General features: G+C 41.3%; 1 protein-coding gene across 2 annotated transcripts in view; it reads right to left on the bottom strand.

Moving 5' to 3' along the window:
• The window catches only part of smg1 (SMG1 nonsense mediated mRNA decay associated PI3K related kinase), a 45258-nt gene extending 29732 nt beyond the window's left edge, over nt 1-15526 (bottom strand). Inside the window, exons 1-20 of one of the 2 annotated variants that reach the window (XM_014987219.2) lie at nt 15277-15526; nt 12872-13020; nt 11857-12009; nt 10576-10712; nt 10370-10428; nt 9071-9284; nt 8854-8979; nt 8071-8143; nt 7393-7490; nt 7088-7261; nt 6403-6624; nt 5926-6027; nt 4233-4523; nt 3645-3775; nt 2201-2362; nt 1601-1719; nt 1413-1500; nt 1193-1294; nt 975-1115; nt 38-264 (exon numbers count right to left, since the gene is read on the bottom strand). In XM_014987219.2, the coding sequence (XP_014842705.2) occupies nt 38-264; nt 975-1115; nt 1193-1294; nt 1413-1500; nt 1601-1719; nt 2201-2362; nt 3645-3775; nt 4233-4523; nt 5926-6027; nt 6403-6624; nt 7088-7261; nt 7393-7490; nt 8071-8143; nt 8854-8979; nt 9071-9284; nt 10370-10428; nt 10576-10712; nt 11857-12009; nt 12872-13020; nt 15277-15353 (2845 nt within the window). In that variant the 5' untranslated portion in view covers nt 15354-15526. Of the gene's footprint in view, nt 1-37; nt 265-974; nt 1116-1192; nt 1295-1412; nt 1501-1600; nt 1720-2200; nt 2363-3644; nt 3776-4232; nt 4524-5925; nt 6028-6402; nt 6625-7087; nt 7262-7392; nt 7491-8070; nt 8144-8853; nt 8980-9070; nt 9285-10369; nt 10713-11856; nt 12010-12871; nt 13021-15276 lie in introns of both variants that reach the window. The other variant, XM_088008039.1, reaches the window with a different exon arrangement.
• Nucleotides 15527-15784: the final 258 nt, after the last annotated feature.

The following is a 15784-nucleotide window of genomic DNA, read 5'->3' as shown; positions in this document are numbered from 1 at the left end:
AAACATTTCCTCCATTGTTTTCAGCGTCCTCATTTACCCTCGATGGTCTGGAAGGTGTCCTGAGCTCGGCCCAGAGGCGTGCGGAGCTTCGACAACACGGTGAACTGCGCCGCCTCCCAGACGGCCCACTGCCACAGCACCACCTCGGTTTTCAGCAACGCCCGTGGCACCGTGACCGGCCGGCTGCTGTCCACGCTCCCACGGCGCTCCCGCTTATCCAGCCGTTGGCAGCTGTAGTACAGCCGCTCCAACCACGGCTCCTTGCTGCAGAGAAAGGAACAGGAGAGCTGAAATGTGGCTCACATTCAACATCAAGCCTGTTACAAAGGGAGATTTATAAAATAACATTGTTAAAAAATATTCAATATGTTTTGTCACTCATTTCAGAAAGTGAAACTCATTAAATGAACTCATTCTGCATCCACTGAGATATTTCAAACCTTCATTTGATGTGATTTTGATGATTACGGCTTTAAGAGAACAAAAACCCAAAAGTTTGTGTCTGAATTTTTTTATTATGACACTTAAATGTTGGAATCTCATTGCATCTCACCCAATAAGCCAATTAACTCCAAACTAAGGCTGCAACTAACAAATTATTTTTGTAACCAATTATTCTGATAAGTAACCAGATAAAAAATAAATTGACACATTCTGTAGATTTTTCATTTAACCACACAAGACCTTTTTGCACAAAATTAGAAATTCATTAAAAAGATGTAAATTAATGATTACAATTCTCTTTAATAAGAAAATAAACATTGTGTGTACACTGTGTGTTCAGTGACCAAAAGAATTATAAGCTCTTTTGTCCCCAGCCCAAATATAATGAAGCAATCAGACCAAATGCGATTTCAGTGTCTGGTTTACATGCAAAATCCAGGGTGGTTTGAGAAGTCTAATGTTGCATGTTTGAAGTGTTTCAAGCGTTCAAAAGAATATCTAGAGAGCTGAAATGTGGCAGTGAGCCGTACCCTCCACGGTGAAGGACTCCATACAAGATAAAGCTGATGAGGTCACTGAAGTCCTGGGGGTGGAAAGTGCTGCTTGGTGCCCGGCTCATGTGGTGGCGAATAGCCAGAGAAATCTCTCTGATCTCAGAGTGGTTATGGTTGCTGCGAACAAAACAAAAACCATCACATGTCACCTCACATCAACAGATTCAGCTCATATGAACATGAGGAGGTCCTACCTCAGAGCCACGTCCAGGGGAATGGTTCGGAGAAGTTTGGCAAAGGCCTGCCGTACTCTTACTGCCGAGTGCACCAGCTGGACTCTGCACACATCCATGCACCTGGCAGACCACCACATAACGCCAAACACACAGAACAGAGACTGGCCATGAGAGGCTGCGCTAACATCTGCAGCACAGAGCTAAATCCAGGCGTCCAGGCCTGCAGAGTGAGGCTCACCTCTGCAGTAGCTCAGTAGACAGGCATGGAGAGAGGACCTGTAAGCTATGGCATGTTTGAAGGCAGATACTGTGATCCTCATGGAGAGCTGAGCAGGAAACAGAATAGATAAAAACATGGTAAACATGAGTCAAACGTGTGTGTGTAGGGACAGCATTAAAAGAGGAAGCCAGGATGTCTGGCCTCACCATTATCCAGCAGGCCTCTGCAGAACCTGCTGAACGACGGCAGGGAGAAGAGCGGGCTGTAGGTGTCTGACTTCACCATGAGCAGAGACACTTCCTGGGCCCAGGTCAGCAGGAGCTTCCTGCAGCAACAAACAGGCAGCGCATGGGAACCTACTCTGCTTTAACAGTCATTTCTCATCACTACTGGGCCTATTAACATACACTGTCTATCAGGCAATAAGAAAGACTAAAAATAAATAATTACTTGCAAAACAGATTCATTTATTACTGTTCCAATAAATTCAACAAAAGAAGGGAAGAAGTTTATTCTATAACTGAGCAATAAATAGATGTCTTTGTAATATACAAGTGTTATATATATATATATATATATATACATAGACACTGAAATATATTCACAGAACAAACCCTTTCGAATAGTTTTCTATGTGTGTGTGTCTAATAGTTTTATTAAATTCAAATTAAAAAATTTTAATTGATGCCATTTGTTTCACAAATACAGATTGCAATATCTGAACCCATTACTAGATTTTTTTTTTTTTTTTTTTTTTTTGTGTAAGTCATCTCCCTCACATCCTCCAGTGTGTGTGCTTCCCAAACCTGGCATCTGGGTAAAGATGCTCCTTTGACAGCAGGTTGCCAAGGAGACTGAGCAGTGTGCCAAAGTGTTTCTTTGTGGCTGTGGTCACCGTGCTGATGACGGCTCCGTCGAACAGGGAGGGAGACGATGACGACAAGCTGGATGAGATAAAATGATCATGTCTGCAAAGGGAAAAACAAGAGGTGATCAAAGGAAACGGGAAATCTGGAATTACATTTTCAAGCAACAGAACAGAGGTATTGTCTTCCAGGTGTTTGTAATGAACAGACTTGAATAATAACTGCTTACAAATATTCATCTTCTGATACCTTGTATAATTTTTTGAAAAAGAAATCCGGTTTATGTGAGTACAGGTTGCTTCATATGTTAGAAGTACACTGTTGCTATATTGACAGGTTGACACCGCCCCCTGCTGTTGGCCCAGGAAACAACAGCTGACTTTAGCAACATCTACTACCTGCTGAAGACAGAAGCAGCCATCGAAACATGTCGCATATGTTTCTACAGACAAAAAAATGTTATTAGTACAGATTTCTTTGTACTAATAACAAAGAGATCCTAAAGACTAGGCCCAGGAGGTTTACCTCACAGGTTGTTCTACACAGTTCTGACTAAGGAGGGCTGAATACAAATGACTGGCAAAGCTTTCAGCTGCTTTATGTTTGTGAAAATCTTTGAACAGCACGCATGTTTCCTTCTATGTTCAAAGGTATTGTGATAACAATAAGCAAGACAATATGAACCACATATTAAATTTCTTAGATAACTGTATGGCTGTTACTGCATGATACAGCAATCATAGTGCTACAAACACAAATACTGCTCTTGAAAACATTTGTAATACTCTTATTTATGGCACAAATCACATAAAGTAGTGTGACTTATATCACTAAACTTCTCAGACTGGATTTAATCATATTTATTGACACTTATTGAAAAAACAGAGGAGGAAATATTAAAAATAATCCTGACTGAACAGACAGTTTTTTTATTTTTTAAACATCAGTAATTGAAATTTATTCTGACAACGATAAATCAACATTCTTATGATGAGAAATGATAAAAAATATGATAAAGGCCCATCCCCAGTTCAACATCATTTGGCTTTTGGCTTTAAGAAGATCCTAACCCTAACCCTTGAATGCAGAGGAGGCTAACTACTTATTAATATTTTAGCAGTTTGTTAAGTTTTACCAATACATTCTGGCACAACCAGCCCTCATGAACATTCATGATCTCTATATGGGCCAAAATAAAAATGAGTTTATTTTGGGCTGTTGGGGTTCAACAATCGGACACTTTGGTTTGATGATATTAGTTTGATCAAAAAACCAAATTCCAGAATTCAGACCACATCTTCCACACGGGATTGATGCACAGCTTGTTGTGAATCAAGTCCGGACTTAACCAATAAAATTCCAGTAAGGGATGGTGTGTCTTTACCTGGTGCAGTGTGAGTACAGGGAGTAGAGCACAGCGTACTGGATGGCAGGGTAGAACACAGCCAGCTCAGAGTGAACCACTGTCAGGTTCTGACTCAGCAGAGTGAAGACTGTTGGACTCAATGCCCACATCTAGAGAGAAACACAGACAGAACAGGCATCAGCTTCAGTTCATGCCACCAGGAACATCTGCAATAATTCACAGAGAAAACATCAACCCTTACACTGTAAAAACACTAAATCTTACCAAGTATATTTTGGTCTAGTTTCTAGAGCAAATGTCTAAGTTTAGTCTTATTTCAAGTGTTTAACTTACAAGTTATGTTGCAGCAAAGACACAGGAGCTTGTTTTAAGTCAATAAGTCCTTAATATTGATTAAAAAAAAGCAGTAGTTCAATTGGTAGATTATTTCATTTATGACATGGGAAAAATGCCGTATTATAAGTGAAATAACCTGCTAATTGAACTAGTACTCTTTCATCAATATTAAGAAATTATTGATCTAAAGCTAGCTCCTATATCTTGCTGAAAAGTTACTTATAAGTTACTTTTGTCTTGAGCAATCGTCACAGACGTAGCACAGCTTACCCCTATGAGGGAATTCTTGGTGTTTCCAATAGTGGTGAGGGTACTGAGGTTGAAGATCAGGGTGAACTGAGCTTTGTCCACAGGCATGCTGAGAGAGGTGAAAGCAGGGTGCTGGATGGCTGAGCATGTGCTGGCCGGCACCGCGTTCCTGTCGGGGGGAGCCAGGCTCTCCATCAGGCTACACAGAGCACACGCCATCTCACCCAGCACCAGCTTATAGGCTGCCTCCAGGGTGGGGATGTTCTTGAGGCTCAGCAGAGCCTGGTAGACACTGTGAACAGCAGCCATCACCTGTGGAAGACACACACACACACACACACACACACACACACCCCCACACACACACACACACACACACACACATATTGAACCACTTCTTTCACTTCTGAGGTTTAGTATCAGCTGATAAGGATCCCATACAGAAAAATAGCTGAACTAACATTTCTATTTTTAAACAGACAAATGTACTGAATTACAATTTGCTAACTCTGCACCAGTACAGCTCACTGAAACACACCAATGGCTTTAGAATATTGGTCAAACATGTAAAAACAACTTTAATTTGTTCAGTCAGTGCAACAGGCTGTGTAATATAAATAAATAAAGAAACTGAAACTGACAAAACCAACAGGTTGACTATATTGGTCAAACAGAAAATAAACTGCAACAAACCTTCTTTCAAATGGTGCAGAAAGTGCAATTAGGAATTCTAAATATAATGTAAAATAAATAAAGCATGGTGTCACACAGAGCATAGAATTAGTTTGAATAGATCTGCCCTTATGAATTGTCACCGATACCCGATCTAGAATTTTTCTCAATATCTAGAGTTCATCTAGTCATTTCCTTCCCTGTAGCACCAACCCAACTGAACATCCTCAGTTGCATCGTGTGAAAACATTCAGCGGAGGGAAAGCAAGTGTCCATGGAAAGTGTTCTGAAGTCTTTTCTCCCATGGATTTGAGATTAAATCCTCGGTCATTTATGGCTAACATATTAACCAGGCCAGGCACGTTGACTGATGAACACCTTGTTACTAGAGAAATCAGCAGGTTATTATATTGGGCTCTTTTTATGTCTGACCAGCCCTGAAATGAGGCAGTAAGAAGCTTTAAAATGAATCAGCTTTTTCTACAGAGTCACATGACCAACCACTGGTGATGGATCAATTTTCCCAACAGACAACTGTCAACAAAGATGGAGGAATTCTAGGAAATCCAATAGTGTTTTTTTTAGGAGATGAGGGACGGGAGAAAGGTTCATAATCACAAATGACCTGGGCTTTACAACAAATGTTTAACCACCTGCACACTTTGCTCAGTCTAACAATGTAAACATGCTTTCTTGTTGTATGTAATGGGTCATAGATTAATATTTAGCCTTGTAATCACCTAGAAGCTCTTAAGAAAATCAAATGAATGCAGAGCAGAAGTTACCTTTGGTTGTATATTCAAGCAGATCAAAGTTGTTTGAAAGAGGCTCTATTATAATTGTTTTATCCTCTTAATTTTTTCCCCATTTTAGCTATTAGTCATATCACAGTCTAGACTCTGACTTCAAGCAGTCACTTTTTAAAGCGAGGGAGGAATGAAAGTCATTTCTGCCATATTTTAAGAACATGTATTTTTGTATTTTTCTGTGATGTCTAAACATTGCTGACGATTTGGCAGACGTAGCTCAAATGTTTTCATACCTCCTTCTCTGGATGGAAACGGAGATTCAGAAGATGCGAGTCCGGCGCTAGGAGCTTCTCAACAAACGACACAGGAAGTTTGGTGTTCACCTGATCCACGATCTGAAAAACATTCACAACCTCAGACACATTCTGCAGACAGGCGATAATAAAACTTAGCAGAAATTAATCAACACATCAGTGGAGGACTGATCTGTTGATCAATTTTTGGATTAACTGATTAATAACTGGACAGCAAAAGTTTCTTATTGGAAGACTGCTTTATGAAATATCAACCAGGTGAAGCTAAAACTGCCACCTGAGGAGTTCTGGGGAGAATATATTTATATACATGCATCTATATTCTTTATGCTCCAGTTAATTGTAAATCAATTACTAAATGAGTTGATATTTATTTCAACATTCATCACAATTAATTTATTCATCCTTAAACTAAATTAAAAGCAAAAAAGATAATAACTGTGTAAATGACAATACCAGAGTGAGCAGACTGAGCACAGCCAGGCTGTAGTCGGAGCCACAGGCCAGGCAGCAATCCAGCTGGTCCAGGCCGTAAACGAGGACCGCCTCCATGAGCTGACCGGTGGGCTCCACACTGGCCAGCAACACACCCACACACTCATTCCCTGCTGTGAGAACGGCCTCGGAGAACTGGACCTGCTTGGCTGCCGTCACACACGCCAGAACTCGGTTTAAAACCTTTAAAGGCAAACGGCAGAGGAGGTCACTTCATTTTAACGTCACTAACAACAGGACATGTTCAATCATGTTTGAAAACTAGGTTGGGTTTCATCAAGAATGACTTCAAACCTATGCATCATTTTCCTTTGCACTACTAACTGTAGGCCAGATGAATAAAATCCAGACAAAACCAAATGCATTTGTGGTTTAGGACTAAAAAAAAAAGGAAAAAGTTCCAGAAGGCTTAATTCTTTGGTAAGACATCACTAACGATGTCCCAATCTACACGTTGTGTCCAATTATATCCGTGACTGCTCTTTGATTATTAAAGCTGCAGTATTTAACTTTTATAAACAATATGCTTTTATACATATTTCTTAAAACTGTCACCATGTCATGACAGAATAACATGAGACAGATGATCTGCGGTTTAATATGTCTGCTTGACACCACAGAGATTTTCCCTGTGAAGCGCTCTTACATCAGTGACGTAGACCTCAGTGATGGGGGGTCCTCTCACAGGACTGAATCTCTCTCCGATGCTGCGGACCACGGTGCTGAAGACCCTCAGCAGAGCCGCTAGCTTGGGCAGGGACACAGAAGGAGGGGGGATGTCTTCATCCACCGCCTCACCTGACGTCACATGACTCAGGTCCTACACAGAGACGGCACACTTAATGTAAATCACTCAAGTCAGAGCCCAGTCCCTGAACTGAGAAAGGTTTTCCATTTCATACATCACCTATATGAATTCAAACCACTTTAGAGATAAAAACATGAAGTCACCTCAGCATATGCCTCCATGTCTTCTAAGAACTGGCCCAGTAGGGTGGTGGAGAAGGTGAGGTCTGCCACCCAGAACTGCTCTAGACTCTGTAACCAACCTACACACAGGAGGAGACTCATCAGACAACGTTTAGACTGATGCCTAGTTGCATGCTTTCATACAGCTTGGCTACCGATACGACTAAATATTGTGATAACTATATCAATTGTGGTAGCTGAATATTTTCCTCTTTTGTTTCCCCTTGTCTTCTGTGCTTCCATCACTCTGTAATATTCTCATTTTCTGGATTTGGGGGCTTTCATTATCTGTAAATAAGGGCCTTAAATATTTCACTATACGTGATATTTCTATAGAATACGAGTTTCACTTTCTGAAATGAGGGACTTAAAACGTTGAACTTTTTCAGTGTATTATAATCTTTTGAGATGTACTTGCATTCAGCCTGAGACTAACATGACGGTTACAGTCCTTGGACTACGACACATGGAGAAATACACAGTTTTGTTTGGGGTTTTTTTAAAGCTAAAATCAAATGCAAAACATACAATAAGATGTGAAAAGACCTCCTTTATTCACAGTCTCAAAAAAGACCGACAAACAAAACACTCTGCTGTTTAATAAGTGTCTGGGATTTGCTCAGAAATGTTCAGTGTGACGTCAACAGGAAACAAACTGACCTGAAACCTGCTGAGTGAGTGACTGCCTCTGGGTGTGGTCGATGTGCCAGCCCACTAAGATGTCCACTGTGTCCTGTGGGAGAATATGGACAGACATGAGGAACTGGAGCTGCTGTGAGTCCAGATGTTGTTCTATCCTCAGCAGTGTTGTCACATCTCAGGTCAGAAATCTGTTTTTCTCTGCTTGATTATCCAAAGTTTCCTAAGCTTAATTTATTATGAGACTAATCGATTAATTAAGACAGGCTTAGGTGAAGGACAAGTAATGCAATAATTTACAGAAATGCTAATAATTTTCCAGACAAATGTTCCTTTTGTACACATATCCAGACAGGAAATTCCTTTAAAGTGCATCCATATTTGTTAAAACTGTCACCATCTAATGAGACAGATAATCTGTGAAATCAATCTCCTTCCTGAGCTGCTATTGCCGTCTGAAGAAATGCACCATTCCCGACCAAAAACAACCAACCAGAGCCAGGAGAAGGGGCTGAGCGCTGTCAATCAATCTCATGTACTCCTGTTAAATGTGCAGATTGGTTGTTTCTAGTTGGCAGTAAGAGAAGGCAGAGGAGCTAAATTTTTCATAGATTATCTGTCTTACACCGTACTGTCACAACATGGTGACGGTTTTAATAAAATGTAAAAAGCCTTTTCATAAAAGTTACATTCTGCAGCTTTAATTAAGCTTGGTGCTTTTGCAAACTGCATAGGAACTCAGGTCAAGGTGGGCGTGGATGCATCAGACTTAAAGCAGGAAGTTAGCGATGCTGGAATGCTCACCCTGAAGTTGGTGCTGAAGACATGTGGGTAGCAGCGGGCCACCTGGAGAATACATTTGACGCTCTGACAGAGCAGCTCTGGGGTGTCCACGTTCTCCAGGATGGACTGCAGGTTGCTCATCACCAGCTGGAGCAGAGAGGACACCACAGTTCCTACAGGCTCTGCCCATCAACACCTCACACTTTGTGCGGCCCACAGAGCGTTAGAGAGCCTTTACCTGCATGATGTGAGAGAAGGCCTTCCTCTCCCCGGCAGCCTCCAGAGCCCGCTGCGCTGCCACCAGGTACAGCAGCTTCACTTCATCACGACCACCAGAGTTAAACTTTGTGAAAAGCCACTTGAAGATGCGCTCCGCCTCGTAGCTGAGCACCGTGCAGAGGAGGCCGACGCAGGCCGCTGCTTCCTGACGCAGCTCCCACAGCAGCTTACTGCTGCAGATGGGAACCATGCAGAGGAGGGAGCAACGGTCACACACACACACACACACCATACAGGAAGAGTCACTGCTAGAAAACTAAACTGTGTTCATGAGACTTGCTGCCGGGAAGGAGACATTTATCACCAGGGTTCAGAGCCATGAATGAAACAAAGTCCAGAGATGGGAGAGGCTTAGAGCAGCTTGTATAATGAGTTCAGCAAATGTAAAGTTCCACCAGGTATTTGCTAATTGCTGATGGCTAGTCTAAAGGATCTGAGAATGGGAGTGAAGAGGGAAGTCTGCTCTTCTAAGAAACGGCAGCTCTGAAGAGGAGCTGCGTCTGTAAGGTGGGGCTTGGTCCGCAGCTGAATGGTTGCCGTGGAGATTAAGGGGTTTCTTAAATATGTATGAAAGAATTAGGGCAACAGCCCAGGTATGATTTTGGTGAAGGAATAAAATCATAACATGACGTAAAGCTCAAAAAAAGATGATTTTATATAATACCGTTCCCTCCTTTATGACAGCTCAGTTCTACTCCATTATTACAGGCCTTCTTTTCCAAGCCGCAAATTATAGTTCACCGTGTGCTTGTGTGAATCTTGATCACAGGCATTTTTTTGTGTTGCCTTTATAACTTTAACATTTGAAAAGTGCAAAAACGTGCAGGTGTGTGATATGGCATATTTTTGGTATCAATCCAATATCAAGTAAATACAGGCCTGTATTTACTTAGCCTGTACTGCCGATTCCCAGTGTTTCCAGGGGGGTTTCACTGTTTCACTATTACCAGCAAAACTGGTAGGGTGAGGCACCTACCAGAAGAAAGCTTCTTAGCTTTATTAATTCAAGTACCGCAAGATTCTGTCGTGAGCTAGTTTGGTGAGCTACGTGTTGGCTCTTCATCTCAAGCTGGGGTTATACCCGACACATTGAACTGTGCACAACTGGGCCCATTACCCAATCTCTTCAGGTCTTAAGAAATGATTACAATCACACTTAAAGACAGGATAATTAGTGCTGGACCAATCATATCCCACATTTTCGCTTTTCTCCACACAAGCACACCGTTTCACAAACGTACAGCTCACAGCCTCTTACCTCTCATTCAAGATATCATTCAAAGTGCTGAGGATGGTGTCCAGCTGTTTGACCATGGTCTGAAACGAGACACACAGGGTGAGACAGATTACTGCAACAAAAAAAAACAGCACAACATTCCTAGCTGTGAACAGCAGCTGCGGTTCAATGTACCATGGTCTTGCTACTACGATGGTCAAAAGGAAAACAATGTGAACGTGACTGACCACTTTGCTCTCGCCATGGCTGATGAACTCCTTCAGCTGCTTTAGGGTGGCCAGCCTCCGGTCACGGTCGTCCTCCCTGGAGACTCTGCGCAGGAGGTTGGCCAGTCGAGACTCCTCCGAGTGAGCCATCCCTCTGTCTGCACCAACACGCCCAAACACACACACCTTTAGAATGTTTTCTGGATGTCTTATTCTCAAAGTGTGAAATCATGCCGCATGGCAATCTTGACAGCAGCTTAAAAAAAAGGAAGAAATCGACTGTGGCTAGCATGTTTAATCTGATGTTTAAGACTGTCTTCATCCCAGCATGGGCTTTATTTAACTTTTTTTTTTTTTCCAATAATTAGCTTTTGTTGACAATATAGGTTGTTTTTCTTTTTATCCTCTTTTCTTTTTACTTATTTCCAGTCTGATTATTGTGAATTAAGACACACTATCTAAGAGAAAAGATGCATCTTACAATGAAGCATGTTGTATTTGACCCCAAAAAACTGTAGAATCAGTTTGTTCAAACTAATCTTAGTCAGAAACACGCCACAGACAGGATGAAGCAGCAGGAGAATTTTAACTGCAATATTTTTGCTAAAAATTGGGATAACCATATGAATTATGATTGATCTGAATGTCTTTTCTTTCTTAAGAAAAACACAATGTCCATACCATGAACCACCAATCTGGAACAAACACCGAGTTCCTTAAATCAAGGCTAAAAACTCATTTGTTTACAGCTGCCTTTGATTCATAACAACTGGAACATTGATCAATATATTTAAAGTATATCTGATGATTGTTCCTGATGTTTTTGACGATGGCGTTTGACAAAATGTAATGTTTGTTTCTTGTTTCATAATTAGTTAATGTGCTATTCTTTTGTCATATAAAGCACTTTGAACTGTCTTGTTGCTGAAATGTCAATGTCAAGTTCATTTATGTAGCACTTTTAAAAAACAGACTGAAATCACAGCAAAGTGTGTTTTTTAAATTCAGTTGTCAGATATCTGTGAACAACATGGTTAATGATAAACTTGACTTACCACATACAGCACTACGACACACACCTATCTTAGCCGTTTAGCTAAGAGTTCATTCAACTGTCTAAATATGTTAGAGTTGCTTAGAGTCTGAATTCATCATTTTAAATATTATGTCCTACGAAATGTCTCATCCAGGCAGTCCTTTGAGATTACGACTTCTCACATACTGATACTTTGATGACTACTGTGACGTGATATAGTGACGTTAAATTCTTATGTCAGAGCTTCACCAGGTTTCCCTGCTTACCCTGCGATTTCCTCATTTCCTTTGAAGCTAAAGCACGATTTCCATGCTGAAAAGTAGTCAGATCCGACGTCACGTCATTGGGCCTCAACTCTTCCCCCAGCGACTTCCAACCAAATGCTGTATCACACACACCGGGCTCAACTTCATATCCAGCTATGGAGAGGAAACGTGAAGGGTTGGAGTAAAAGAGAAACGTACAACCCTCTTTGGTCAACATGCAATTCTGAGTATTTTTGTTGAAGTTCTCATCATCTTGTGACACCAGCCAGACACTTTGAAATTACAAAATAGCTATTAATAACTAGAACAACTTCAGTAACTATGCTGTGTGTGAATGTAAGGGAGTAAACATTGTGGCCTCTTGGATTTTTCTGCTGCTTCATAGTGAACAATTCCCACTGATCTTAAGAATAGAAACTGATATTAATGTGCAACAATTTCAACAAGTTAGTTACACCTTCATAGAGCACGTCCCCTCCTTTTTTAATGACATCATGGGGAGGAAGTTAGCGAGGCACCAAACAAATATTAATATCTGTATTGGTCCCAATATTGAAAAAAAAGTCTATCAGTGATAATGTGATCAATTCATAAAGACAGATCTATTCAGTCTCGTTCTATTCACAGAGTGATGTCATGTTTTATTACTTATTTTACATTATATTTAGGATTCCTAATTGTCAATTCTGCTCCGTTTTTCTCTATCAGGTTGGTATTGGCCGATGCTAGATCAGCTAATGACCTGGCATTCTCTTTATAGCCTCCATTTTGGGTCCCAATCTGAAAACCTGCAACCTTGAACCTTAAAGTTTGGTGAGTAACCAGGCTACCTGCAGCACAGACATCCACTGAAGAAGGTCCGCAAGGTGGTGAGACCTCTAGTGGAGTGGGCATGTAAACCTTCTAGAACCATAAGCAACCTGGTAGATTTTCTGACTTATGTCTACAGACGGCACATCTGTGCCCTGGGCAGGAATGTGAATCAAATAGATCCTCTTCTCTTAGACAGCCTTACCCTCCTCCTGATGTGCATCTGCAGCACCGTAGGCATCACTGTGGAGCGGAGGCTGTTCAGGGCACCTGGGGGGCAATACGTCATATGATGGTCCAGAACCAAGTTCTCTGGACTTCAATTTGTCCTGAAGGGATGACACGCCGTCACCTCTGAGGCGTTCATGGAAAAAGGACAGGAAAAAAAAAAAAAAGGTTTTACTGCACTGGTTTTTGTACGCTAACTTTCATATTGGCTTTAGGTGCTCTATTCCAGGCCATGTGAAAGAAAGCAACAGGAGTGACATTGTAATTCTTAATGATTTAGGAAAGTGAGACAGAGATATGACCATAATCAGACTGTATATTGAGTGTAGATGGCATGCATCAGCAATACCTTAACTTAATACCAAAATCAGTCAACTTTAAGATGACTGGCTGCTTGGGAACAAAACCTCATGGGCTGAAAGGTGTGACCATATTCTAGAGATGTGATGCAGGGTCAGATTTAACAAGAAGTGTACAAGAGTTACACAATATTAAGACACAATGTTATTAAGCAATAACATAGGTGGATGTTATGATAATTATATGACTTGTAATAAATGAACAAAAACTGTTGATGTATTTCTGCTTCCACAGCAGACAGACTTTAGACGGCACCTGCTCCAAATTAATTTTTTTTTTTTTTTTATCTCAACAAGGTTTAAAACAAACAAAAAAAGTGCTTCAGGCCAACATCTGTTGCTCTGGCACTGAAAAAACTAGCCATTAATTTAACTTCTTATTGATTTGACTCCATTTTATGCTGCATTAAATGGCAGGTGTGGGATTAGCCAACACATTCTGTGTGTTGTAGGTCTTTGCTTCTGTGTAAACATCAATTTCCAAAGGAAGAAATGGTTTATAGTAAATAGCATGGCAGTAATATAGTGTGAGAATAGTTAGAGCAGTACTAATATTGAATATTACCATTTAAGTCATCTTCAGTTGCCTTGCAATTACATTGATATTGGTCTCAAATCTACTGCTGAAGACACAAACAGAAGGCTGGAAACATTTGAAATCATTTAAGAAAATAAGTGTAAGGAGGCAGACACTTTGACAGCACTGTAATTAGACTAACCAAACTTCATGACCAAAACAGACAGAATTTTGTGCATAAGATCTTAAAGCTTAGAGAAAGTAGTGATGGAAAAGAAAGAAAAGAGCCAGGAAGATGGAATTGCACGTTTTCCTAAGATTGTGCCTCAGTGGTGATTTGTTCTGGGAACATCTCACCAAGAGGAGTAAGTAAATGTATTGTTTTACATTTTTCTGTTAAAACACTTGTTGGACACCAAACAGACAAATGAGAGGCAGCGTGCTCCTCTTGCATGTCTACGAGTTGAAAAGTCATTTATTTCTGTATTCAGTTAATGAATTTCATACATTCGTTTCACAGATGGACCTGTGTGTGGGTTTATATTGAATTTTTACCTGGCTGGTTTAATTCAAGAGATCAGGCTGTAAATCTGTTGACAGACTGTTTTTCTGAAGTGTTGCTGTACCTGACGCCTTTCTCTCTGCATGCTCCTGCTCTGGACTGTTTCCAATTTGCTGAAATCAAAGTGTAAGACACTGAGGCTGACCTGTGCGGGTCGGGGTTGTCATGATGATTTACCGAGCTGCAGGTGCAATCTACTGACTCTAAACATAATAGATATTGGTGAGATGTGGCCTTAAATCTCACACACAGAAGTGAGAAGTAATGTGCTTTCTACACTGCTTGTCTCAGTGAGCTCGGGCCTTTAACAGGTTGCTACACTACAAAGGGCTTCCCCCACGACGTTCCACTGACTCTCGGAGTTCATTCATTGCTGTGTTGACTTGCTGTGTTTATAAATTATCACCGCAATAAGAAACGATGTCAGCGCAGTCCTATTTTTGCATCTAGGTTTCCGGAAGTGACTTGGAGGTAGGTAACATTACACAGCAGGGTGGCGGCTTCCTTCAGCTGACTAGCATCGTTAGCCAGCGCGAACAGAGGTGTAGGAAGGCTAACGGGCTAAAGCTTCACGTTCGGACTAATGTTCACAGGGAATGTGTTGTCATTAAGATGAGAATTAATTTTATTCTGTCTTTGGCTCATATGTTCCACACGCCACTTGTCAATAAACCCCAAACAGCCATCGCTCCTAACGTCCTCCGAGTAGCTTTAGCTCTGAGCTCGGCACACCGTGATGGAGGCTGGTTAAAACAGCTTGTGTTGCTACTGCAGCTCCAGCTATTTCACAGACTGTAACATAAAACGGCTAAACGGAGAGGAAGGTGTAAAATTGAAGTGAAAACACGGAGGTATCTGACTCCCATCTGGCCACAGCCCAACACAGCAAAACACCCAGGCCCCCCGAGAGCCGCCGTTTTATTTTGAGAAGAGTACCAACCAACCTGGGCTGCCAGTCGTTCCAGTGTGGCCGCAGTTTGTGGGCGCCGCTGAGCCGAGACCCCGGGGCTTTACGGTTCATTACCTTTTGGAGCGCTGCATGACCTGCCCGCAGCGCTACACGAGTCTTTCTGCAGCTTCGTTCTTCACATTTATGCTCTGTCAAGTCTCAATAACTGCTTAGCAACTTGTCATTATAGCTAGCATACGACGGCGTTCTTCTTCTTTCACTTCTACGTCGTCTTCTACTTCTTCTTCTGAGGGGGACTCACAGTGGCACAGCCAGCCTCGTGATACGGTACCGCCACCCTCTGAGTCGACCAGATACAGAGCACCCAAAATCATATTCCTACAAGAATATCATTACTTCAACATTTTACTCAAGTAACAGTAAAAAAGTAGCCGTCCAAGAAATTACTTAAGAGCAAAAAATAATCCGTAAAGGTGCTTCTCGGGTACTGAGTAACAGTTTAGTTTTCTTTGTACTAACAGTTCGTAACATCTGATATATTT

Source organism: Poecilia mexicana, unplaced genomic scaffold (genome assembly GCF_051168715.1).
Source record: "Poecilia mexicana isolate PSO_F unplaced genomic scaffold, ASM5116871v1 scaffold_8, whole genome shotgun sequence".
In the NCBI taxonomy this organism is placed as follows: domain Eukaryota; kingdom Metazoa; phylum Chordata; class Actinopteri; order Cyprinodontiformes; family Poeciliidae; genus Poecilia; species Poecilia mexicana.
The sequence above is the reverse complement of the archived record's forward strand: the minus strand, read 5'-3'. Positions and strand labels throughout refer to the sequence as shown.